The sequence below is a fragment of the Buteo buteo genome, chromosome 22 (genome assembly GCF_964188355.1).
Source record: "Buteo buteo chromosome 22, bButBut1.hap1.1, whole genome shotgun sequence".
NCBI classification, from domain to species: domain Eukaryota; kingdom Metazoa; phylum Chordata; class Aves; order Accipitriformes; family Accipitridae; genus Buteo; species Buteo buteo.
This window is the reverse complement of record NC_134192.1, coordinates 6,788,796-6,813,311: the sequence shown is the minus strand read 5'-3', so window position 1 is coordinate 6,813,311 and position 24,516 is coordinate 6,788,796. Positions and strand designations below refer to the sequence as shown.

Sequence of the window (24,516 nt, the reverse complement as noted above, 5' to 3'; positions counted from 1 at the left end):
GGTAACCTGTTTTGTGCCAGGTTTCACTCTGCAGTGCATCTGGTTTCATTCCCCTTCCAGAGAATCTTGGGATGGGCCCCATATTGTGTCCTAGAGGTGGATACCCTGCCCAAATCACCTCTGGCCCTGTCTCTTCAGCTGCAGAGTAAGGGGAAGCAGAGAGATTAATAGTCATTCTGTAAATTGCCATCTGTTTGTTCACTTGCCCTATAGTTCTATAACCGTTGAGCATGTGGATCCATATCCCTCCTTGCACAACAAAACTATATCCAATTTAATCATCTAGTGGCCTCTCAAGCATACAGATAGCAACACTTATGTCATGCAAAATTCATAAGCTCCCCACACTTCTTGTCCCTTGATGCTAAAATATTCCAGTATTCCTTCACAGATAGATATAAAATTTTGTTCTTATAAACAGAAGAACATTTTCTTCGGAGAACTAACAGTAAGCTTTAGCCTGTTCAACCGTGTATTTAGAGTCATGTTTTTGAGTTGAGAAATATGTTTTTCTTATTCCCAAGATAACAAGCTGTATTTCAGACTAGAGCGGCTTTATGTCCATTTAGAAGAAAATCTCCTGAGGGAAAATAAGGAGGAGGAAGCTCCATTCAGGATCAAAATGGTGAAACTTCACAAAAGACCTGTTTATTCCAGAAACTGCATGCTTTTATCAAAAGGGCACTATCTCCAAACATAGTCATAAAGGTTAGGCTCCAAGGCAATGTCTGTATTGAGTGGAGGCATCTCACAAAGCAGAAGCGATGTTGCAGTAGAGAATGCAGTCCCCAAAATTTTACAATGACAGTCAAACTGTCAGAGAAGACTTGAAGTAAAGCATCCGTACGATTAAGAAGGGTAATCTGGTTGACTGAACTCTGTCCAGTGCAAGCACTGACTATGACTTGACCTTTGAGTCTGAAATTTTGAGATTAGGAAGATGGTCTGCAGGTTTTCAGAACAGCCACAGCTGCATCCCTCTGCAGAGCTGTCCAGATGTCAGAGGAGCGTGCTTGCTGCACAACGGCTTTCACATTTGAGGTGTCATAAGAATAAATACAAAACTGCAGTATTCAGTTGACCAATAGTCATTAAAAACAACAACAATAAGGAAAAATGTAAGTGGAAAAATCAACACTGCTTTCATGTAAGCTTCCTGGTTTATGTGTTACATTATAAACAGATAGTCTGGTGTGGGTTTGCCTGTGTTCTCCGCAGCAATTAAAAATATAACAACTGCCTATAAACACAGTGGGATGCTTGAGGAGCAGTGCTATGGGTAGCTTCAGCTTCTGCTTTGCTTGTGAACCCCAGTGACGCCGTGTCCTCTGACGGTCCTGCACTGCGTGGAGCGCAGCCTCCAGAGCAGCGTGCCCCTGCCACGTGTTCCACGGCCACGTCACAGCCCGATTTTACCCTCTGTGCGGAGCCGAGGAGAGGGTTCAGCTGAAGTTCCAAGAGAGTATCTGGTAACGTACGGCGTTGTGTAACGTCACTCAGAAACTGGCACAGTTCATCTTTATGTTTCCAGTGAACTAGAAACTTAAAATTTAGGACATGTCGTCATTAGATGCCCATGAGTATTGTTGAAACCAAGTTCTGAGGCAGAATGAAAGGTCACTTCTTTCCCTTCACATCCAGAGAATTTCAGTAGCTCACAGGTCCGTATGGGGAGGAAGGGGGAATTACTTAGGTCAGTCACCCTCAGGACTGTAGCTGGTAGAAGGTAAGTAAAAAATGGGCATATGTCAAAAGCAGCAGCTGTATTTGCCTTAAAGGGCCTGCTCCTCTCAGCTGTAAAACTAATAAAGGGCCAGAGATGGATTGCTAAAGCAGAGAGAAGTAACATCTTGGGTTAACCTGCTCCACGTATAGCACAATTCACACATACCTGAGGAGAGAATTTCTAGCTTGTAAATAGTAATGTCTCTCCAAAGCCGTCATCCAGACTTCATAAAGCAAGGCAGGTTCCAAATGACAGGAATTTAACAGAGTATTAGTCATCCTGCAGAATGACTGAGGTAATGGCACACAAAGCTTAGAAGTGTTCAAAAGACATTAAAGCACAGTTTTAAATGTATCTGATCAGTAACGCTAATAATTAATACAAAATGTCTCACCGTAAATGTGCAAGCTGCTGTATGTAGAAGACCACTGCCAAGCAGCTCCGGTTTCTTTTGCCAGAGGCATATGAACCTGAAGTCACCATTAGAGTTTTTATTTTTCTGTGATGGTGGCAATTACTCATTTTATGTTTTGTGATAATTCATGGGATATAAATGCACACACCAATGCACACACGTGCATCTGCTTTTGGTGTTTTGCATATTTTTACCACAACATTGGTAGTATGCTTTTATGCAGTTACAGGCATATTTATATGGCAACCTTTGCATTGCCATTAAATGTACAGAGAACCAAAATCTTTTCTCAGGTATGCTGCTGCAAGTGTAGAGTCAGCCGTTATCCTGAACATTATCCTGGAGACAATATTTAAATTGATACCATTGTGCTCATAGATTGTATTTGCTTTGAACTTCAGTTAATAGGTAGCTGTAAAAGCACCGTTTGCCGCGTAGTGCGCCTTTCTTTGCAGCTTTTCGGTGCACAGAATTTGTGCATGCGTGTTTGCCCTTAGAAAGCCCTCTGAGGGTCCCACTCATTATTTAGCCTGTGTCCACATCATATGAGCTGCTTCTGCAGCTGGCACTAATTGTTACCCTTGTTGACGGTCTCAGTAGAAAAGTTGAGCCTGAGGGCCATTTGCTATAGCCTCTCACTCCTGCATTTGATGTACTTTGGAAGCAAATGTACACACTGATGCTTCTCATGCCATACCTGGACTGTGGGGAGAGGATTTGGTCTTTCTTTAGCTGTACTGGTATTTTTCAAAAACAACGTTCACAAGAAGTCTCTTAAAGATACAGAGTATTTGAGGGAAAGGGAGAGCTGGCTAGAATTTGCTCAACGTGATCTCCTGAGTTTTTTGTCCCACTGCATTTGTCCATCTCCCCATCCCTAATAGCTCTGGGAATCTTTGTCACCTCTTATAAGCCCCGGCTGATTTTAAAATCCCTCACTCACACATCTCTTCCAGGTTTTAAAAATCAGTGTTGTATAGAAGTTGCTTTGTTACAGTCCTAGCATTTAATGTGGTTCTTTCTTCTCCATATAAAGGATAAACCCTTTCATCTTAGCAGACATTACCTTAATTTCTGCATCTGTCTCTCAAATAGTTTAATGCTTGAAACTCTGCTTCTAACCAAAGGCTTTCCTTAATTAGTTTCCAAGGCAACCATCTTGGCGACAATTCAGATGAACCAACTGCAGGGAGAGGAAGGAAACACACTATCAAAATGAATAGTAATAGCACAATACCACTGTGCAAACAGGCATTGTACATCACCAGAGACAGCGTGATAGTTCTGGTGTCTCATAAGTCCATTTACAAGGGAAGAAGTCCTAACTCAGTAAAAGAAAAGCCGCACAAGAGCGTATGTCTTTTTTTCACAGCTGACTATGGCAGGATTAATGGCTTCAGTGCGATATGAATCGTGTCTGGGAGAGGAAGAGAACCAGTGGTACTTTTCAGGGCCCCTCGTGCACCAAAGTGTTCCCAAGTGCATTTTGTGAAGCACTGTTTACACTACAGTTTAAACAGCAAGATTTTTGGAGTGGGGACCACCCCGCTTGGCTTGTTTAGCCCAGATGCTGGTGGTGCGGTACGTAAGACACTAGCCACTGATAGCTACAGCCTTGCAGGGGGAAGTCCCTAAATATGAGGTCTCTAGGTGTGATCCGGAGCTATGGTGCATTTGCTCTGGGCTACAGATGGGTTTGGATCAGGCCATGAGATGGGAAAGGACCGTCCCAGTGCAAATCACTCGCTGCTTCTACTAATACATTTATACGTGATTCCTGTCTCTTATCCCTTCATACCAGTGCAATTCCACTGGCTTCCATGGAGCAGATTAAAGCTACCGGGGCAGCCTGGGCTAAATTTACAAAGAATTGGGCCCTATACATCATTAACTAAACCTCAAATCCAAACTCATCCCACAGTATTCAACCAGTAAGATGGAAAACAGCATAACAATTTTAGAGGAAGTTAATGTTCCCAGGCTTAAAGAAAGCCCACGTTGCTAAGGTAAATTTATTTGTGTCACGCCATGGGTGTGCATGTGTAGGTATAATGGTGTATGAACTACTGGAAGCTCATTCTTCCAAAACGTGTGATGAATAAAATTATCAACAATATACATAGACCCTTAAATACACCCTGAGTATCTTCTGTCCTGGGAGAATGCATGTAAAGAATCAGAAAAGAAAAATATTGCTGTAACTTTATTACCTCATATAAGTAAAACGGCCTCCCCTGCTGCATAGGCTAAGTCTAGTAAAAATAAATTAACTCTTCGTAATCTCTTTCAGTTCATGGTTTATGCACCAAGTTATATGGGGAATATTGCAGTGTGCTGTTTATAGTGAAGCAGAATAAACCTTTCACGCTCCTTCAGAGCATTGAAAAGAGCAAACTGAATGCAATTCTAGTCACAGTAAAATTCCATTTATAATAAAAAATATAAGAAAAAGTAACCTTGTTTTTCCTAGAGGAGGTTGCACTGATGTTTGGGGTTTTTTCCTTAATTTCATAGGGCACTTAAAAAGGAAAGGAAATGCTCAAAAGGAAGAAAAAAAAAGAATGGCTACTCTTCAGTATTTTTTGGTCTGCTTGAAGGCAGTGCTCTGCAGTACAAAACCCTTTCCAAAAGATTCTCATGTGAGCATTGGGACTGAATTACTGCGACACTTCTGGGTTATATCCAAATAATAGTTTGAAGTGATCCTGACATGCAGTAATGGTTTATATAAGCAGAATTCTGTTTCCAAGGACTCTTGTTCAATTCCAGGAAATAATACTGAGATTTTACTCTGACATGCTGATGGAAGGTGTGGAGAAAATGGGAAATTTATGTATTTTTAAAATTAAAACTGTGTGCCTCAGTTTACCTCATTTCTTCCTCTCTTCCCCTAACAGATATACATCCTTTTATATTTTGAGCAGCTAAGACTGAAGGAGTTTCATTTACCCTGTGGGATATGAGAAGAAGAAATGAGCATTGTTTATGTTTGTCTGTGATTGCAAGAGTGTACTCTTAAGAATGTTCAACATACAGTTTCACAGTATTGAAAGCCAAAAAGGACAGTTAGATATCATCTCTGGTGTCACAGGGATTAGGCGCATGATGCAAAGGTCACTAAAGAACTGCTTGTTAATGATGTGGATATGCCTTCAAACTGTATGACAGTGCTGAAGCATTTGTGATTCCTGTAGAAGGTTTGGAAAACTAAGAATAAATGTAAGATTACTATTATTAACAGTTTTGTGAAAGTGATGTTGGGTATTGTGAAATTTAGTGAAGGATGCTAGTCTGGAAGTTAGCTGTGGTAGTGCTGATTTTGATATACCTGATGTGGACTTGCAGGTCTACAATGAGAGCATCCACAACTGCTGAGAAGCAAGGAGGTAGCATAAGTAAAGAGAGCGTTATGTGAAGCTGGGAATGAGGATGTCATTGTGATGGGACCATGTTACATGGGATAGGAGCTGGTTGCATTGCAGATTGAAGGAAATTTAATAATGAATGTTGCTAGGGAAAGGCAATCAACTCTAGCAGTACAGCCAGGTGCACATTTCTGAGCTAAGAATTGACTAAGAGGTACTGGTTTCTTTTAGAAACATGGTTGTGTGTCAGTGAAAAGCATGTGATGGTTACTGAAAAGCTTACCCATCTGAGCATTTAACATAAATTCCTGTTCGTTTGGGCTCTCTGGAGTATCAGAGCAGAGACAGCAGCAGTACCCGTTCCCTCTCAGGTTAGCAAAACCTCATGTCGCTTCTCAGAGGTGGTGAACTGAGGCTTAAGCAGCAGAAGATTTATTTCCACAGGGCCTTGACTGTCGCTCATCCGTGACACCCTTGACGGGGTGAGAAGCAAGATAGATGAATATTTCAGAATTTATCAGAAGCAGTAGGAAGACAGAATACAGTGACGATCTTTCCCGTAAGGTGGGAACACTGAACCAGCAGATCTAGAAGATGAAACCAATGAGGAGAGTACCGTAGCATGGTTTGTCAGTGTCAAATTAAAGCAATTTGGCACTCAACACAAAAAGCTTATTGTGATTTGAAACTTCTGTACACATTTGGGTTTTGGTTGTTTTTCTGTGAGATCCGAAGCCTCTATGTGAAATTTCAGGTGAGTTTTGAACTTAAGATTTCACAGAGGCTTGAGAAAGCACTGGAACCTCTGTGAAATTACCTTGGATATAAAATCACTCCATTATGAATACTTTTCAAGGGAGGATATTTCTCAAAGAATATACTAGAACTGTGTAGACAATTAAAATACTATCTCCTTCCTAAAATGATCTATGTGTGAAAATCACTGCTGCAGAGTAACATATTTAATTAAGTCATTTACTTCCCATGAAAACAACTGCAAAATTTCCTCTAGAACACAACTGGATTTTTACTTTATTAATCTCACTCAAGAAGCTAAAGAATTCACTAATTAAAAATTTCTACAACATATCTCTTCAAGGAAGCTCTCTGGGAACAAGTATCTTCTCTTGGGAATATCTTGGCAAAATAAGGGGCAAAGGTCTTGGCAATTTTGAGTATCCCTTTCATACGCTACAAAGAATTTTTGTTATGATTGTAACAGCCCCCTATATCTGATCTTGGTTTTAGTGAAATAGCTTCAAGTGATGAAGGGTAGCTTAAGTTTTGATGGATTTTGATATGAAGGTCTTTGTATTGAAGGACATGACTTGTGAAGAGAGATGTAGTCCTGAGAGATATAACACTGTTCTCATCTGTCTAAACAAAGAAGAGATTTTGATATAAAGAAAAGTTTATTTAATGAATTTTCTTCGGCTTACAGAGTAAATAATTGTGATTATGAATGTCAGTTACCAGGGATCATAAAACTCTTCATCTCAGTGTCCTCCAGGGTCTGATGTTTTGCAGTAGAATATGTCCTTTAACAATAACTGTGCCAACAGATTAGTTAATCTGACAATATTGCTAAGTCACACAAAGGAAAATGAATTTAGGAAAATTGTTTCAGGGCACAGAAAATTCACAGAAAACTTTGTCATCACACTGAAAGAAATGAGGAGAAAGTATCATGCCCTCAGAACCTACGTTGCAGTTGTAATTTTTTTCCTAAGTAATTTCTAATGTAACCTTTTATGTACAAATTTAATGCGTATTCCACTACACAATCTTCAATCAGCAAATGTCAGATTAGTTATGGGAAAAGAAAGTTTAGCCATATGGAGGGAGAATGAAGTACAATACAGCTTTCAGGTGTTGCATTTAACTACCCTCCAAGGACTAACATGCACAACCACCATCTATCTGGAGATGGCCTAAAAGTAAAATTTCACTCTTGATGTGACTATCATCAAGGAGAGAGGCAAGGGAGAGAAGGGCACAAGAAGGGGGCCAGAGGGGGAAAACTTTAATAAAGTACTTCAGAGGCATCTCAGATCCCTGTTTCCAATATGTGCATTTCTGTCCCCTTCTTCTAGGAGCTTCCTGTTCTCTGGGAGATTATCTCCCATGAGAGATACATTGCAGAAGAGCCACAAGCTGTTTGAAGAATGTTTTATAAGCCCAAACAAATGATCTTGATACTGTGCTATAGAGGAAAGTAGGATTTTGGTTATGAGATGTAGTCACAAATGTATAAGGTGGCAGAGTTGCATGGAAGGAGAATTCTTAGGTCCATATACTGCACAAAAATACAAAATCCAGCAACTGGGACTGTGTATGGATTTGCAAAATTCCCTAAAGGACATGACGCCTCTGAAATGGTAGATGAATTAATCTCAACTATATATGCAGTTATTTTTATCTGTAACAAATAATACGTGTGTGGAATCTTCATCTTAATATTTAATACATTCTTCATTTAATATTTAACTCAAATTTAATATAGTACTCATTCTTCATATAAATGAAATCATTGTTTACTGCATATTTTACAGCAGCATCACAACCCCTGGTAGCCAGATTCCCATCCCATTAATACTAAGTGAAGAAATAAATCTCCTTCTCTGGTTTGCACTACAATTACAGTCATGAGGTTTTGACCCTTTGTATGAGGAAAACTGCTTCTACCGAATGTGGAAATGGCTTTATTTCCGTGGAATTAAAGGCAGGACAAGTATCTCCTGTTTGGCTGTGACAGACCAGCAGTAGTTTGACATATCTTGTGCCACCGCAGGACTGCGCTTCCTTTGGAACGTCATGTATGGGTGCTGGGGGTGGTGGTATGATAGAAAGAGACAAAATCGTGACACCAAAAAAGCAATTTTTTGTGAATTTACTGAGGGAAGATTGAACCTTGTCCAGTGTTTACAATCTTCAAAGGGAACTCGCTCTTTCTCCAGGAGCATGTTTGTAAATTGGGAAACAGGGGAGTGGGCTCTACAAACTTACGGAAAGATGGATCTGCTGAGGTTATAAGGGATCTTATTTTTAGTGTGGCCTGTTCACATTTCAGGAGAGCTTTTATTTTCTGTTCTCCTATTTATCCTACTCCTATCTGGAAAATTTACATGACAAGGGGTGACCTGTGCGAAGTAAACATAGCGAGGAATGATTATGTATGGCTGTCAAATCCTATTGCACCTTTACTCACGCAGTAACGCTGTAGAAGGTAAGTACGTTGCTGTCAACAGCGCAGTGACCCCAGAGAACTGAAGTGCCGTGGCTGCAAGTCCCACCGGCAGCAACCCCACCGCAGCGAGGGCCTTCGGAAGCGGGAGGGAGGCCAGGGAGAGGACTCTCTTTTCCAGCTGAAGGGCTTCTTCAGTTTCTCCTTTCCTTGAGTGGTAGAAACAGAGCAGAGATGCCACTCAAGATAAGCTGAACATCCTTACTAATGCACCGACGAGAACTTTGTGGGGCTTGGCTTCAGCTTTTATTGAACGAATTGGATTGTCACCCCGATACTCTGTTCCTCTCCTTTCTCAAGTGTGTCCTGAAAACCAGATTAGCCAGTGCCACTGGTCCAATAGGGTGCTGCATCACAGGGCACAAGTTTTCAGTCGTTCAATCCAGTATCGGGTAGGAGCTGCTCAGATCTGGGATAAGCTTTAAGTAACTCGCATCCTCAGAACAGAAATGCTATCAATAGGGGTAGAAACTAGAAAACACCTGACCTGATAGCCAGGAGAGAAAAGTGTGCTCCACAACAATTTAGTCTCGCCAGACAGTTGTTGCTGTGCTTGATATCCGTGCTGTTCCCACAAAGTGCAATCAACACTGATAGCTGATCCTGACGATGCTGTTGAAATTTTTTTAGACCTGAGTCCATTTCTCTGTTTTGCTTGTTTGCTGCTGAAAAGAAAGGATCATGCCATCACTTCTGGCATTTGTACACTGCTTTGAAGGCAAAGGTGTCATAATTGTATTTCTATAGCAAGGTATAAAGGCACATTACTGCTCAACTGGAGGTAGCTAAGCTCTCCTGTCCTCAGAAACTTACAAGTATACTTAAAAATCAGTAGAAATGCTTGAAGTTAAATGTGGGCTTTTTGCAAAAGTGGAACCCAAATTAACGCATGATAAACTGAACAAAGACGACAAAATCCTTTTTTACTCTGAGCTTATAGGAAATCTCATTCTTCTTGCTGTCTTTTTAAAACCTGGGAAAGAAGAGTTCTAGAGTTAAACTGCCTCATTGTTCCCAGATATGGTCGAAATGGAAAGACACATTACAGCAGGTCAGATCTCTGCCTGTCATTCCAGTTAAGTGGCATATTTCTGCCACTTGTCAGGTATGAAAAGCACAGTAAAAATCTTTAGACCTTCTTTGTGGCAATACTGCCTGTCAGCATCAGTATTTTATGTTATGGAAAGATCTAATAGACTCATAAAATATCAGGGGTTTGAGCTGTAGATGAGGTAGTCTGTATTCTTGTGATCTAATTTTTTTCTTTCTTTTTTCATTTGTAAATAAAGGATGATAAATAACCTTGATTAAACAGACTAAACTGACCAGATGGCAGTGGATTCAAATGAAGGGAAGATGAGCTCCAAACAGGTATTAATTGGACATGGTAGTTTTCTTTTCACAGCTGCCAAAATTGTGATAGCTACTTCTCTAGGTAAAAGTGCAAGCATATCCTCTTAGCTTGTATTTTTCAATGACTCTCTAAAATCAAAGCCCACAGAGGCAGTAAGGTGGATTTAAAAGTGACTGAGCTGCTGGGCTTGGAGGGTTGTGATCAGCAACACAAAGGCCAGCTGGAGGCTAGTTACTATTTGGAGTACCCTAAGGGTACTGGAGCTAATACTGTTTAACCTCTCTATTAATCATCTGAAGGTTATGGGAAGGAGTGCACTCTCAGCAAGTTTGCAGATGATACCAAATTAGGAGGAGTGTTTGATACACCAGGTGGTTGTGCTGCAATACTCTGACAGGCAGAGAGGAAACGTCATGAAGTTCAACGAAGGGAAGTGCAAAGCCCTGCACCTGGGGAAGAATAACCCCATGAGCCAGGACAGACCGGGTGGAGGACTCCTGGCTGGAAAGCAGCTCTGCAGAGAAGGATCTTGGGGTCCTGGCAGACGAGTTGAGCAGAAGCCAGCACCGCACTCTCACAGCAAAGGCGGCCAACAGCCTCCTGGGCTGCGTAGGATTAGCACGGCCAGCAGGTCAATAGAGGTGATCCTTCCCCTCTACTCGGCGCTGGTGAGGCAGCATCTGACGTGCCGTGTACAGTTCTGGGCTGACTAGGACAGGAGAGACATGGATGTCCTGGAGCAAGTCCAGTGAAGGGCCCCTACGACGATTAAGGGACCGGAGCATCTGACATACAACGAAAGGCTGAGAGAACTTGGGTTGCATAGCCTGGAGAGGAGGACACTCAGGGGGAATATTAACAATGTCTGCAAGTGCCTGATGGGAAGGAATGAAGAAGATGGAGCCAGACTCTTCTCGGAGAGTCTCACTGAGTTTCAGAGTCTCAGCGATGCCCAGTGACAAGACAAGAGGCAAGGGCACAAACTGAAATGCAGGAGATTCTGTTTAAACATAAGAAACTCATTTTTACTGTGAGAGTGGTCAGACACTGAAACTGGCTGCCCAAAGAGCTTGTGGAATCTCTGTCTTTGGGGATATTCAAAACCTGACTGGACACCGTCCTGAGCAGCGTGCTCGAGCTGCCCCTGCTTTGAGCTAGGGGGTTGGAATAGACAATCTCTGCAGGTCCCTGCCAGCCTCACCTGTTTTGTGACTTCCTCCATCCATGAAAGAAAAATCCTCTTTCCCTTTTATGAATCAGAGACAAACCATTGATATTTTTAAAAGACAAAATATGACTGCTCAGTCCCACCTACCAAACCTGCACTATTCTTCCACTGCTTGATTTCTCTTGAGCCCACAGTCTTGTCTTTTGTTAGCCCATTCTTTCCTTGTCTCCGGTCTGTTATTACTGTTTACCTTTACACTCTGTTCTTACCATTCTAGTTCCTCGTCAAGTCCTTGGAGAAATACTCCAGCAAAACCCCCGGATCTGTCTCAGTCACTACTGTTCAAAATGGCTTCCCTGCCTTGACTTTCATCTAAGAGTTCACCAGTCTCCATATAATGTTCCCTTTCCCCTTAACTCCAACATTTCATTTTCGTGGCCAAAAATCCCAGATCCATGTTCTAGACCAGGAACTAGCCGTGGTTGTAATTTGAGTAGGGAATAAGTCAAAAGGTAATGGAGTAATAGGTGTTGTGTAGCCTTTGAGCTACATCGTGAGAGAATCATCATTACTGCTTTAGAAATATCATGATGCTCCATACCAATTTAATACTAGCCAGTTAATCTCTACAATGCTATCTTCCAAAACTGTAAGAAAAATGTAAAAGCTAAGGCAAAAAAATTTGTAGTTGCCTATTTATTATCATGATGACTGATGCAGTGGAAACCAAGTTGTCTTTATGCTTTCATTCAAAAAATAACTTCCCCAGGCAAATGAAAAACTGAAATTGGCAATGCTGACTTGATTTCTCAAATCTGGCATATAGGTCTGTACTTCCAGTAAGCCTGGTGCTAGCCAGCAGATTTTACTTTTCTTTTAAACCCAGATACGTTTTAATTATGTTCCCTCTAGATTTTCTCTTAATTCATTGGAAATATCCGAAGAGTTAATTAAAAATACAAACTTTATTTGATTCAGTATCAAACCTGACATTATGATCTTTTTATCTACAAGGCAAGAATTATGTGGGATCAGAAGTCTGAATTATTCATGATAGTTTCCAGCCATTTTTTTTCCCCTCCTCCTTTGTTCAGTATAAAATCTTATAAGCTTTTCTTTCAGTCAAGGTGAAAGCAATATTAAGTCTCGGAAGTGCAACTTACCAAAGACATGTAGCTCTGTGAAATCCTTGTCCTGTAATCCTGGCTTTCTATTCACCACCACTATTCAATATCCCACTTTCTATATAAGCTTCACAATATATAAGCAGTTGATGAGATTTATTTGTTATACTCCTGTTTTCCTTCTTCATAAAAAATCTTTATCCATCCCTTTGCTCCCCTAAGAGTAACACCGATGTCTGTGATTGTTTCTGCTGGGCTCGCTAATCCATTCAAGATGCTGGGCAGTTGATAGAGGGTGGAAAGTGAGGGAGGAGGAGAGTTGTGCTTGTTAAGATTTAGGACAGCATGTGTAGTGAATTTTAAAAACATTGTTGAGATCCAGTTAAATAATTATGAACTAACATGGTTGATTGTGTGAGTAGAAATACTGGCAGGTCACTTCTGAAATATGCTTTATGACTTAAAGCTTGACTGTAGTATGTTGGACCTCTCTAAGGGACTAAACAGAATTATTTCTGGTCATTTTGGAGGCATGACAACAGATGAGATGGAAGTTGAGTCTGATCTATGCTAATGAGTCCTACATTTCCTATTTGCAGTATTGCTCCTGATGCCTGTAGCAGCTCCACGTATGTTTTTCTTACAGCCTCTGATTTCATCTGTCGTGGTATTTTTCTCTTTAATAAACACATTTCTGGATAGAAATGTAAAAGCTTTCTTATTTGTTATTAAGGTTAAAACGACAAAAAGGAGTGTTGTTGTTAAATAAGTTCTTTGTCTCTAACCTTTTAAAAGTAAATCGCTGCCTTTAAGGTGAAGTTAAAACATACAGAGAATTCAGTATGCAAATAGCATGCACACCAGATGATCTGAAGGAAGCCTGCACATTTCCATAGAAAACAAATGTGAGTGTAGGAAAGCAGATGCTTTTTACCAACAGAGTGTACATACAGTTCTCAAGAGGACCTGAACAGCAATTTATTTTCAGACTGCTGGAAGTATGCAAATTCCTACAGAATTAAATGTGAATTTAAAAGAAATGGCATCTATTAAGGACAAGACAACCCAAAGAGGCAATTGGGAACTTAATAATTTAATCAAGAACTTCAACAGGCTCAGCAGTATATCTAAAGTAAATGACTCAAATGTCATCTGTTTTTAGCAAAGACGTAAGTGGTCATGTTGAAAAGATGTCTTTTAGAGTATGACATTTGGAGTGTTTATCTGTGACCATGGAGAAGTACATTAGTATAGTATGTATAGATTTTCATATGGTTCTCCATCAAAAAGCATCATCTCTTCACTTGAGCTGCTCATAGGGTATGGTCAGTGATACAGCTGTGGAGTATTGCCGGCATTATGTTTGCTATTTTTAACTTCTCTTAGTTTAACCCAGCAAGTCTGGGTAAGTTTGATTCTGCACTGACAACCATTAATTAAATTCTTACTGCTGGACATTGTTCCACCTGATAGCTGTGGGACTGGATGGATGTTACTGAGATTATAATCTCTAGGCAAGAGAGTAGTGCTAAGTGCAGTGACATAATCTTGCACAAGGGGTATTGCCGGTGAGCTGGCAGCCAGCTGCATGGACATGGGAACTGTGTTTTTCCTCCTTTCTGCAAAAGCACAGTACTACTGGAGTGGGGATGAGCACTCGGGGTGGCAGAGTTCAGGCCTCCCCAACAGTGGTGCCTCCACTCCTCCCCGTTACCCTTACAGAATCCACCCGCTCAGTTCATCCTGCTGCTTTTTTGTGTCTTAGCGATTCCATTTAATGACTCCGTTTGTACAGAGAGATGCCCAAGTGGGGTCAGGAAGGGCAGGAGATGTTGGTTTAGTGGAATGTGCAACATCACATTTGGTATAAATTTTGGCTAAAGATGGAAGGTCAGATGCTTGCATTTAGATGCACTGGAAGCAACAAGTTTTCAGGCCTTTTGAAAGCTGTCAAAAGGCAACGAAGGTCACTGCTTATAACTTTAGGAATTTAACTTTAAGCATTCATGTATGACAAGGCTTGGCCAGAGTTCTCATGGCAGGAAACCCCCTGAACGACCTGGAGCCTACTGAGCCCTGCTGTGCTGGTACAGTTTAATAAACATCGTGAATGGCTGGGCTGTGTCACCCACCTCTCATACGCTCCACAAACAAGGAACAAAGTAAACAGGAGTTTACGGAGTGGGTAGATATAGTGTTACCTCATTTCAGAGCAGAAATACTTGAACTGATAACTAACATTGACCTGGTCAGCAGGGGAGACACTGATCACAAGGGTGAGTTTGCCAGGCGAGGTCATCTCTGCAAGCGGAGTCTTGTCAGCCTTGGTTGGGAGTTCCTCTGCCTTGTACTCTGCCTGTGTGTTTTAAAAACACAAATGACTGCATCACATCTGTAAAGCCACAGATCTGTAATACTCCTGCTGCCCATAGATTGGACATAGAGGATTACCAAAATGTTCATACTCCAGCTGTTTTCCGCTAGTTAAGAGCCATCCTTTTACAACTGAATAATACGCAATTGTTTTTCTTCACACAGGTTGTAATCCTCGGCAAACATTCTAGAGGCTATCACTACATGTTAGCTAACCTGGTAAGAACTTTTCTTCATTAGAAGTATAGCTAAGTTTTAGAGGGTAATATATTCTGTTCAGATTGTGGCAACTTTAATCAGCAAAAGAGGAAGTGAATGGATGAGTTCTTGGATTTTGAGAAATTGCTTCAGTAAATACTAGAACTGGTATGTTATAGTCATTTGTACTCAATTATGGTCTTTCTTTTGTCTAAGCAGCTCATATCCTCTACTGATTTTAAAATAATAATTCAATTATATGTTTTCCACTAGCTTGTATCCTCATAAATAAGACACTTGATAACCATAATCTTCTATGTAACATATTTGAAATTTAAGCACTCCAGGAAAAATAATTGTAGCATATTTGTGTATAAATAAGTGGTAAAAAGCTGCAAATTAGAACAATTCCATCAAGTAAACCACCCAGGCTGTTTAGCTGTTCTTTTGCATTTCAGAGTGTAGAGTGGTGCCTGTGCATGTGTTGACCTACCAGGACAAGACAGTACATTTTTATCTGTATTGGAGCTTCTTCTGGATTCTAAAATCGACTTTCAGGGATGTTTATGATGCCTTTGAAACACCATCTGCTAGAGTTCCTTAGAAAAAGTGTTATATTGTAATAGATCCTGCAGCAAGACTAATTTTTGGGTTCTGTTTCTACTGTGAGTGGAAAAATGTTTTTCCAAAACTCAATTTTTAAATTGGCAATCCCACTTAGTAGAAGATTCTCTGCATCCATGTTTGGGTGTGATTAAAGCAGAAAAAAACAAATTTTAAAAATATCCTTATTTAGTATAAATACTGTATTACTTTAAGATGTGTCATTTTGCATTATAAGAACCAGTCATGATCTCACTGATTAGCGTGCGCGTAGAAATACAGGGCTTCTTATTCTGGATTACCTTTTAGCATGTGTAACCATTGACATTCAGATAAACATGACTGCAATCAAGTCATGCTAATCAAAAAGACACCAATTTACTGCCTCAGGTATAAATAACAACAGAGTGGGAGAGAATCATACCGTTCTGTTTGCAAGTGAAATGTTAAGTAGCAAGAAAGTGTGCGCTTTGCCTCCACAGAACAATATGGGTGTTAAGTGGTTTTCTGCTCCCAGTGCTGGACCTTTGTGCACAATTGCTGTACAAATGGGATTGAGGTCTTTGACCAGTTCTCACCATGATGAGAAGAAAAGAGGAAATAGTACTTCAAGTTTCCCTACTGTTTTCTTTCTGACCAGTGAATATTACATACCACATTGCCACAACACAACAGGGCAGTTTTCTATCGCAAAGGTCTGAACAAGAAGATATTTTAAATTCTATTTTATGCTGCTATCACAATCCCAACTGTGATAGTAATTGTCTCCTTGGTAGAATATTGTCAGCTAAGAAGAGGGAAACGAATCTGTTTCATTTATGCTATGCTTGTAAAACTGAGCCAAAGAAAAGGGACTTTGGATGGCAATGACTCTTGTTTTCTACATGTGTCCTCCCAGGGTTTCACAGACATTGTTCTGGAGAGAGTAATGCACGGAGGTGCCAACGTTACTGGATTCCAGATTGTTAATAATGAAAACCCAATGGTTCAACAGTTTCTACAGCGCTGGGTGAGGCTCGATGAAAGGGAATTCCCAGAAGCCAAAAACTCACCGTTAAAGGTATTTATTTTACCCTGACAATGATGGAGACTATATGAGTTGCTTTTAACAATTATTTCTGGGGTTTTTAACCCCAGATGTGTGCATGTGTGTGATACAGATCCCTGATGAGAGTATGTTGCAACATTCAGTGCCCTTCCAGAAGACAGAAAGAGGCAGAGGCTGTTAGTGGGACACAAGTGCCCACTGGGGTGGGAGTTCCTCAGAGGCAAAGGCTTGGTCTTGCAAATCCTGTCATTGTGCAGCGGATGAAAAACTTTTAACTTGAACTTCTTGAGTTAGTCTTGGAGTGGGTGAGTGGGCTAGTTAGGTTGGTTTTTAGATGCAAACTATGGGTTACTAGTCCATTTTAATGCTAATAGAGAATTTCATGTGCAAAATAAAGTAGCTCTGGATTCACTGAGGAGCCTCTGCCACCTCCCAGTCACTGCTGACAGTTGCCCTCATAATCTAACCCTGCATTTTGCACCACTGTCCTTTACTTAAACACTCCGGGTATTATATCTGCAACCAATAAAATTTTCCAAATTTTTTTAAAAGAAAGTCCCAGGTTCACTGAAACTGTCATAGATTAGGTGAACTAAAGGCTACTGTTATTAGGAGACTTGCAACCTGTTAATATCTTCCCCAGATTTTTTTCTGCCTCAGCATCTTTATAGTAGAGGGGGATGCTATTCAATGTCTAATTGAGAAGTGCATCAAGGATACCCAGTCCAGTGGTGGAAGTCATAAAATCTTCTAGGACCACCACATATTATTAATATTCCTATCACATTCCTTCTTTCTCTTCCTCTTTTGGTAAGGCCTGTTCTTTTTCGCATAATTGAATAAAACCTAGGACTGGTGGTGGCTGAGAGGACCTTAATTTCTGCCACTCCTGGGAGTGACAGTCCTCCACGTCTTGTATACTGACTGTCTCAGGGAAGCCAGACCTATCTAACAACCACAGCCATGAGGAGTCAATTCATGTCTTTCCTGCTTGATTTGGGAGGGACACATGCAGATTGATGAACAGATTTGGAATTCAAAATTGCTCCAATGAACTGGAGTTGGACTACAGACAGAATGGGAACCAGTTACGAGTTTCTGCTGCCAGAATGCCGATGCCATTCGGAGGCGTACTCTTCCACCCGTGGGATCATGTGTTTTCTGTGCGGAAGGAAAATCACCTTAAGCCCACACCATCCCACAGCCTTGCTGGCATTTCAGAGGAGGCAGAGAAAGGCAAACAGTGGCCCACAAAACTCAGATTAGTGTATTGTTCCCTGTTGATTAGGACCTAGGCCTGCTTTCTAAAGCTTTCTAGCAGTGATGCAGAAGTGAAGATAAGTATCATACTAATCTTAAAAGCTCTGAAATATATAAAGTTAACCTGGGAAGATTTTGTTCCACTTGAAAGCAATTTACCTCGAGGGAAAAATTATTCTCCATCCTTAAAAAAGAATCTTAAGTATATGGTACAAACACAAAGATTACATTACCTTTCCACAAATGTACTGCTCATTATAGAAATGCACACAGTATTTGTCAATCAGACAAAAAGCATACTTAAAAAATTGATGTACAATATTTGTGATTAGGAAATAAAATTGCCTAGAGATTAAAGGCCTGATGTTTAATTTATTCTGTATTTTATCAGCCTTTCCCTTCTCTCTCTCTTTTTTCTCTTTGCATGCTCATGCATTTATAAGTAGAATTCAAATAAAGTAGAAAATTAGATAGCTCTCTTGGCATGACTTGGAAGGGACTGCATTAAGGTTACTGACAATTGATGCAGTCTGCTGAAAAAATTATCAGCGTGTAAGTTTTATGTAGTGCTAGATTGGACAGCTATTACAAGATTTTTTTAATACAAGAACAAATACCTTAAAATTACTCTCTGATTCTATATTGTGGTGTGGAATGTGACATATAACCTTTGTTAACTTACTAAAAGAGGCGAGAGTGATCACTGCAAAGCATCACAGCAAGAGGTAAAGGTGGCCAGGATCAAAAGAGCACCTGTACCTGGATACAGTCAGAGCAGGAACCACTTCCCGACACACAGTAAGAGTTTGTAAACTGCTGTCATTTAAAACTCAGTAAGAATGGCTGCTGTATAACCTTCACAATCCTACCTTTGCACTCCTTTTTATCAGATATGATTCTCTCGATCTGCACGTGCAGACACGCCTCATTCTGTGCAGATTTCCTAAGGCTTTCTATCAAACTGAAGAGCTTGCAATAAGCTAATACACATTTTTTAGAAATACAGACCACCAATTGTGCTATTCTGCCCTACAGAATAGAGTTGATTCTTCTGAATTTAATAAGTCTTATCCACAAAGAGAACAGCTGAATGTGCCGTTGAAACTTGGATTTTCGCCTTTCTAATTCACGCATGGGCAGCATGTTTTCTGGCACTAATTCCAGCGTTAGGTTCATTGGGAGCCAGGAGCTCTATGGTATCACGGACAGGCAAAAGAAGGGCAGGCACACTGGTACATGCAGACACCCTTTAAATCCTTTTTTTTCTTCTCTTCATTCTCTTACAAACACTGTGGAAATACAATGGTTCAGTTACAAAGGGTTTGAAATCTGGTCTTACACACTGAGCACATTCACTTGCGCCAAGTATGTGCATGCTGAAATGGTCTCCTGTGCACAGACCCCTAAATTATAGTTATGCTGTAATGCCAGTGAAAACCAGTGATGTCATATGCAAAGCCTAGGCCATTCTAGGAGGAAAGAACTTTGAGACAAACACATAAATGTGGAAGAAAAGTGAAAAAAACACCTCCATGATATTTTGTAGGTGATACTAAATTTATAGCATTGGGGCACATCACCAGGTATTTATGACAAGCAATGGATGGAGTTGACGGCAACATGAACAAGTCTGGGGTTTTTGCTGAAGAGTTGCTGCTACACAAAGCTTACCACCTTCCTCAGATTTACTGTGGAGTAAGAGAAGGCACATGGGCAATTACCAAAGAGATGTAATGCCTAAAGTGCATTTTGTGATTACTCGCTTGTATAGCTGTCTTCTAAGAAAAGGAATCTGATCTATTCCTTGCCACAGATGCTACGTAATCATGATTGTGGTCCAAACAGAAATGATTTATGCTAACTTCAATTCAAAACTCTCTGTCTTGGCAATCTTGTTAGAAAGAAAAAGAATACTCCAAGCAAAAACTAAATATGAGCTCTTCTTTGCTATTGGTAGCAGTATGGGCCAGCATGCAATTGCAGACTTTTGTAGTGACCTCATTTAGATGAGCAAGCTTCCAATTAAATTTAAACTTCATGCAACTATAAGCTGGTTTTGGGTTTTTGCTGCTATATGCTATACAAAAGGAAAATATTTTTAATTTGTTAATTGAAATAAATGGAATTGTTAAACTACATAAAGCATCTGCGGCGAGACAGAGAGCAAGCAAAAGGACTTTCAAGCATGATTCTTCTAAGAGTATTTTAATAAAGAGAAGGACTAGACCTGATAAACCTGGGGCAATTCTAAGACTGCAGTTTATCACCATATTTTATTTGCATCAATTTTAGTATACGTCTGCACTGACCCATGATGCAGTCCTAGTCATAGCAGAGGCTTTCCGTTACCTCCGAAGACAGCGTGTGGATGTGTCCAGGAGAGGTAGTGCTGGAGACTGCCTGGCTAACCCTGCAGTACCATGGAGCCAAGGAATTGATATAGAAAGAGCGCTGAAAATGGTAAGTGCAAACATACCAGCTAATGAATGTGTATATTCCACAACAGCAGCAATTCTGCTGGGACTGAACTTGTGCTCTACTCCGTGTAGACACAGTTTCTGTATTCACACAAGCAGCTGCAGCTCCTCAGGAAAAAAAAGAATGAAAGAAAAAACAAACTTAATGACAAACTCCAAAGGATGGCTAAAATATATTCGATAGAGGGCAAGGCGTAGCAAATTAGCTCTCAAAACTTTGGCCAAAATCACATCCCTCTGGCCCTGGTGCAGCAGCTGCCTGCTTGTCCACACCAGAGCACCTACAATCTGACTCTCCTGTAACACACAGGATTCCCGTGATGGTGAGTATGAGCCACTTTGCAAACAAACATGTATTGGGAGTTTCTAAAGTCAGGCTGAGGCTGCAAATCTGACTAACAGAACTAGACTGGGCCCTCAGCATGTGTGTTGTAAATCTTGCAGGGATATGGGTATTCATGAACTTAAACACATATGTGCAATTTTGATAATTTGCCAGTAAAAAGTCAACTCAGATTGGTTTAAAGCAGTGGAAAAAATGTTGTCAGTCATAGCAATATTGCTGGATTTCAGCACCAGCCTGAACCTTGACACAGTTTAGCCTCAAACCAGTTCTGATTCCTGGCATAACTTTGCACTCAGCCTGATTACCTTCTGCATGGCCTATTTTTATCCCTAACACTAGTTACTGCATGGGATCCTACCTCACTTATGTCTCTAATTTTGTTGATTTTTAACTCTTTTTAGACTGCTGTGTGTGTTAAAGCAAGTGACAACAGGAAAAATTGGATAATGTTGTAGATAAAAGAGACAAGAATATGGTCTGCTTTTGATCAGGCTCATATAACTCTAAAACAAACCTGTTAGAGCTGATTCTATTAATGCAGGCATAGAACTGGACTGAGTGAGATCAGAATTAAGCCCATGTTAGGTATAAACAAATCCTAGGTCAGACTTCATACACTTAGCTTAATTACTGCTTTTTCTCAATTACCAAATTGGAAAGATTATATCAGAAGGTTATAAGGAGTTATAATCAGATTGTATCATTCTTAAGAGTCAGAGAGATTGTTCAGTCTCACATTGCCAGAGCTCTTTTTATGCCATTATGTCACTTCCTAGCAAACACCCTAACTGCACATTTATTAATGTAGCATTACATGCTTTTGAAGAGAAGTTAATTAAATTCAACCTTCACAATAGTTAAAGAATTTGTACTGTCCATTTGAACTTAATTACAAGCAAAACATAAAACTCCTCTGAATGAGATATGAGGTATTAATGTCAGCAAAGAAAACTAACACAGCTACAAGACACTCCCTTATTCAGGGGAATTTATTTAAAGAATGTAATTCATAAGATAAACAAAGCCAAACTGACGACCGGCAAAAAATGCAGAAGTATGGCTTTCAGCCAGTTGCCTTATATTGTTTTAGGTGTTCGAAGTCATCTAAGGGAGGTTTACATACACCTTCAACAAGTGCTGCCCAAGATCATCCCACACTGCCTTCCAGACCCCATCCTGTCCGTCACGCTCTCTCCCTCTATTCAGACAATGATCTTGAATCTTTGCTTCAGGAAGAAAACTTTGATTTAACAGTGTTTCCCCTCCCCTCTGTAGCAACAACTCAGATAAGAATATTTTTCCAAGACATCCATGAAATATCCTGTGCCAGCAGAAGGTTCAGTGCCACACTGTAGTCATCCTGCTGGCAAAAGGGAAATAGGCATTACCTGAGTCTGCTTCCCTACAGCCTTGAAAACTGTGCATGTCTGTATTTCTAAAGCTGATTCTAAGACAGCAGATCAGTGGCAGACAGTTTACCTGAACAGCTCTGGGCAGTTATAAATAGTGACTCCACTTGTGATTGCCTCCACATGCTGCTACCAGAAGCATTCTGAGTCCTGGTGAGTCTTCCTGCCTCGGTGCAGCCAGATTTTGAAAAGTGCTGAGTTTTCCCACCAAAGATAGAAACAAATTAAATTTGAAGTCAAAAGGTGTCAAGTGCACAACACTCGTGTCTCAATACGCATCAGGATGAAGCCAGCTTAACAAGCTCTGCTGAGAAGTACAGTCACTGCTGTGCTAAGGTAACCAGACGGCTGCCAGCAAGTGCCAAAAGCGGGCACAGCAGCTCACATCTGGCTGTAAGTTACATGTCAACTACCCTACAAATACTTTCACTCAGTCCACAGTTGATAAAACCTCTCAGGGGCAAATTTGGCTTTCAAAGTCCCATTCACCTCTCCAGCTTTCTGGAGACAGGCATAACTCACATGTTCTTCCAGACCCCTGAAATGATATAAACTATTTTAAGAAACATTCAAATCCACTTACTGATAAAAAAGTCACACTCCTTATATGTCAGTCTGAATTTGGCTCACTGGATAATTGGGGGTCCAAGGAATTTTGGCTGGTTTATGTAGCCTTGTGGACCATAACAAGTTTGATTGCACCACCTCTAAACCATAAATAGCAGATCAGTCACCAGCCCTGAACAGTTTCCCTTTGACTAGTCTTCCATCACCTATTCCTGTAACTTCTACTGCATTTTGCTAAATATTAAAGCTAATTTACCCCTACTGAAGTTTCAGACTGTTACCCCTTCTGCCTGAGATGACAGCTTGTCAGTGTTGATAAGTGATAAATGGAAATATCTCACCGTTTCATGCAGGGAAGTAAGAAAGATTTTTTCTTTGAAACAAAGTACTTTATACTTCCCCTGAAGATGATTCATGTGAGTAGGTAATGATAATGACTTACCGTCTATACACCTATCCATCCAGATTGAGACCAAAACTCCATAAGCAGTAGAGACAATTGTCTGGGCTCATTCAGAGAAGACATTCATTCCTTTCTCCTACACTGGGACTGATCTTAAAATAAAGCACGTCCCGGAACGAGCAATGATACAGGATTCTGGTCCATATCGCAAATCACTCTGTGCCATAGTGTGAGGGGTTTAATGGCACTGAATTGTTGCATGTGCCTCACTGATACTCCATGCTGTATCAGTGAACCCAGCGTGACTCAGCATGGTAGAATCAGTCTTTCTTACATTTAACATACATGCAGGGCTAATTTCACTTATACTTAAATGCAGCTCGCTGCGGTAGTGAGTCACCAGCTGAGTACTAGCTAACAAAGAATATGTACAGCTGAAACTGAGAGAATTGGGATTGGTTTTGTTATGAAGAATATAACTGGCTGTGTCAAAAGTGCTACAAGTCTGTTATAGAGACAAAAATTGTGCTAGAGCTAGTGTGTTCCTGCAAAATGTAACGCAGGGAAAAATAAAGTCAACCTTTTATTGAAATGTTTTTTCTGTTTATTCCCTTAAGGTGCAAGTTCAAGGAATGACAGGGAACATCCAGTTCGACACCTATGGGCGGAGAACAAATTACACAATTGATGTGTATGAAATGAAAGCAGCTGGATCACGGAAGGTAAGTGTCAAGATATTCATCCAGATTTCACATCTTCACAAATATTTACTCCAACAAACTAATGAAACTCAAAAATACCACACAGGTACTGTAATAACAGGGCCCTGAGGAAACCCCACCTTCTTGCTGTCTTCCCTATCCCAGGAACCTTGTTTTATTCTGTTCCTGGACCAAACCACTCGCCCTGCTTAATATCTTCATTGGTTTTCCTGTCAGCTTCACACCCCACTTTTTCCCTTAAAACCCTTCTGGAGCTTTTCCACTGCCAAGCATAATAACTGCTGCCATGGTCCTGTGCTCAGCCCTATCTCCTAATTCCTCTCCATCTTTCCCTTCCTCTCCGTAACAGCCCTCGGAGCCATAGTGAACCTGGAGCCAGTGTATTTTAGAAACCTGAAATTAACAGAAAATAAGTTTGGTTTTAATTAGGATTTGCTACTCATTCCCTTGTCTCCTAAATAAAGTATAGATCCTAAGTGGGATAGTTGCCTGGATCCCTATTATAGAAGAAATTTAGGACAGATTTTCAAAAATAATTATGTAGACAGGGTCTCAGGAGTATCGAGAGAAGAGTCTGTGTGGCCAAGGCACATAAATCCCCCTGATTTCACCTGGCGATAGGTACCCAACCTGCTTAGTCACCATTGAGACTCCTTAAACTCTTCTGCACATATTTGATAACAAAATACCTCTGGACCTGGCCCAGCCATTCAG

At 40.6% G+C, this 24,516-nt stretch overlaps 1 protein-coding gene across 2 annotated transcripts in view; it reads left to right on the top strand.

Moving 5' to 3' along the window:
• Positions 1-24,516, top strand: part of GRIA3 (glutamate ionotropic receptor AMPA type subunit 3) — a 154,463-nt gene that overhangs the window by 72,713 nt on the left and 57,234 nt on the right. For both annotated transcript variants that reach the window (XM_075053769.1, XM_075053768.1), the window contains exons 5-8: positions 14,935-14,988; positions 16,469-16,630; positions 20,171-20,338; positions 23,698-23,802. In XM_075053769.1, the coding sequence (XP_074909870.1) occupies positions 14,935-14,988; positions 16,469-16,630; positions 20,171-20,338; positions 23,698-23,802 (489 nt within the window). The remainder of the gene's footprint in view (positions 1-14,934; positions 14,989-16,468; positions 16,631-20,170; positions 20,339-23,697; positions 23,803-24,516) is intronic.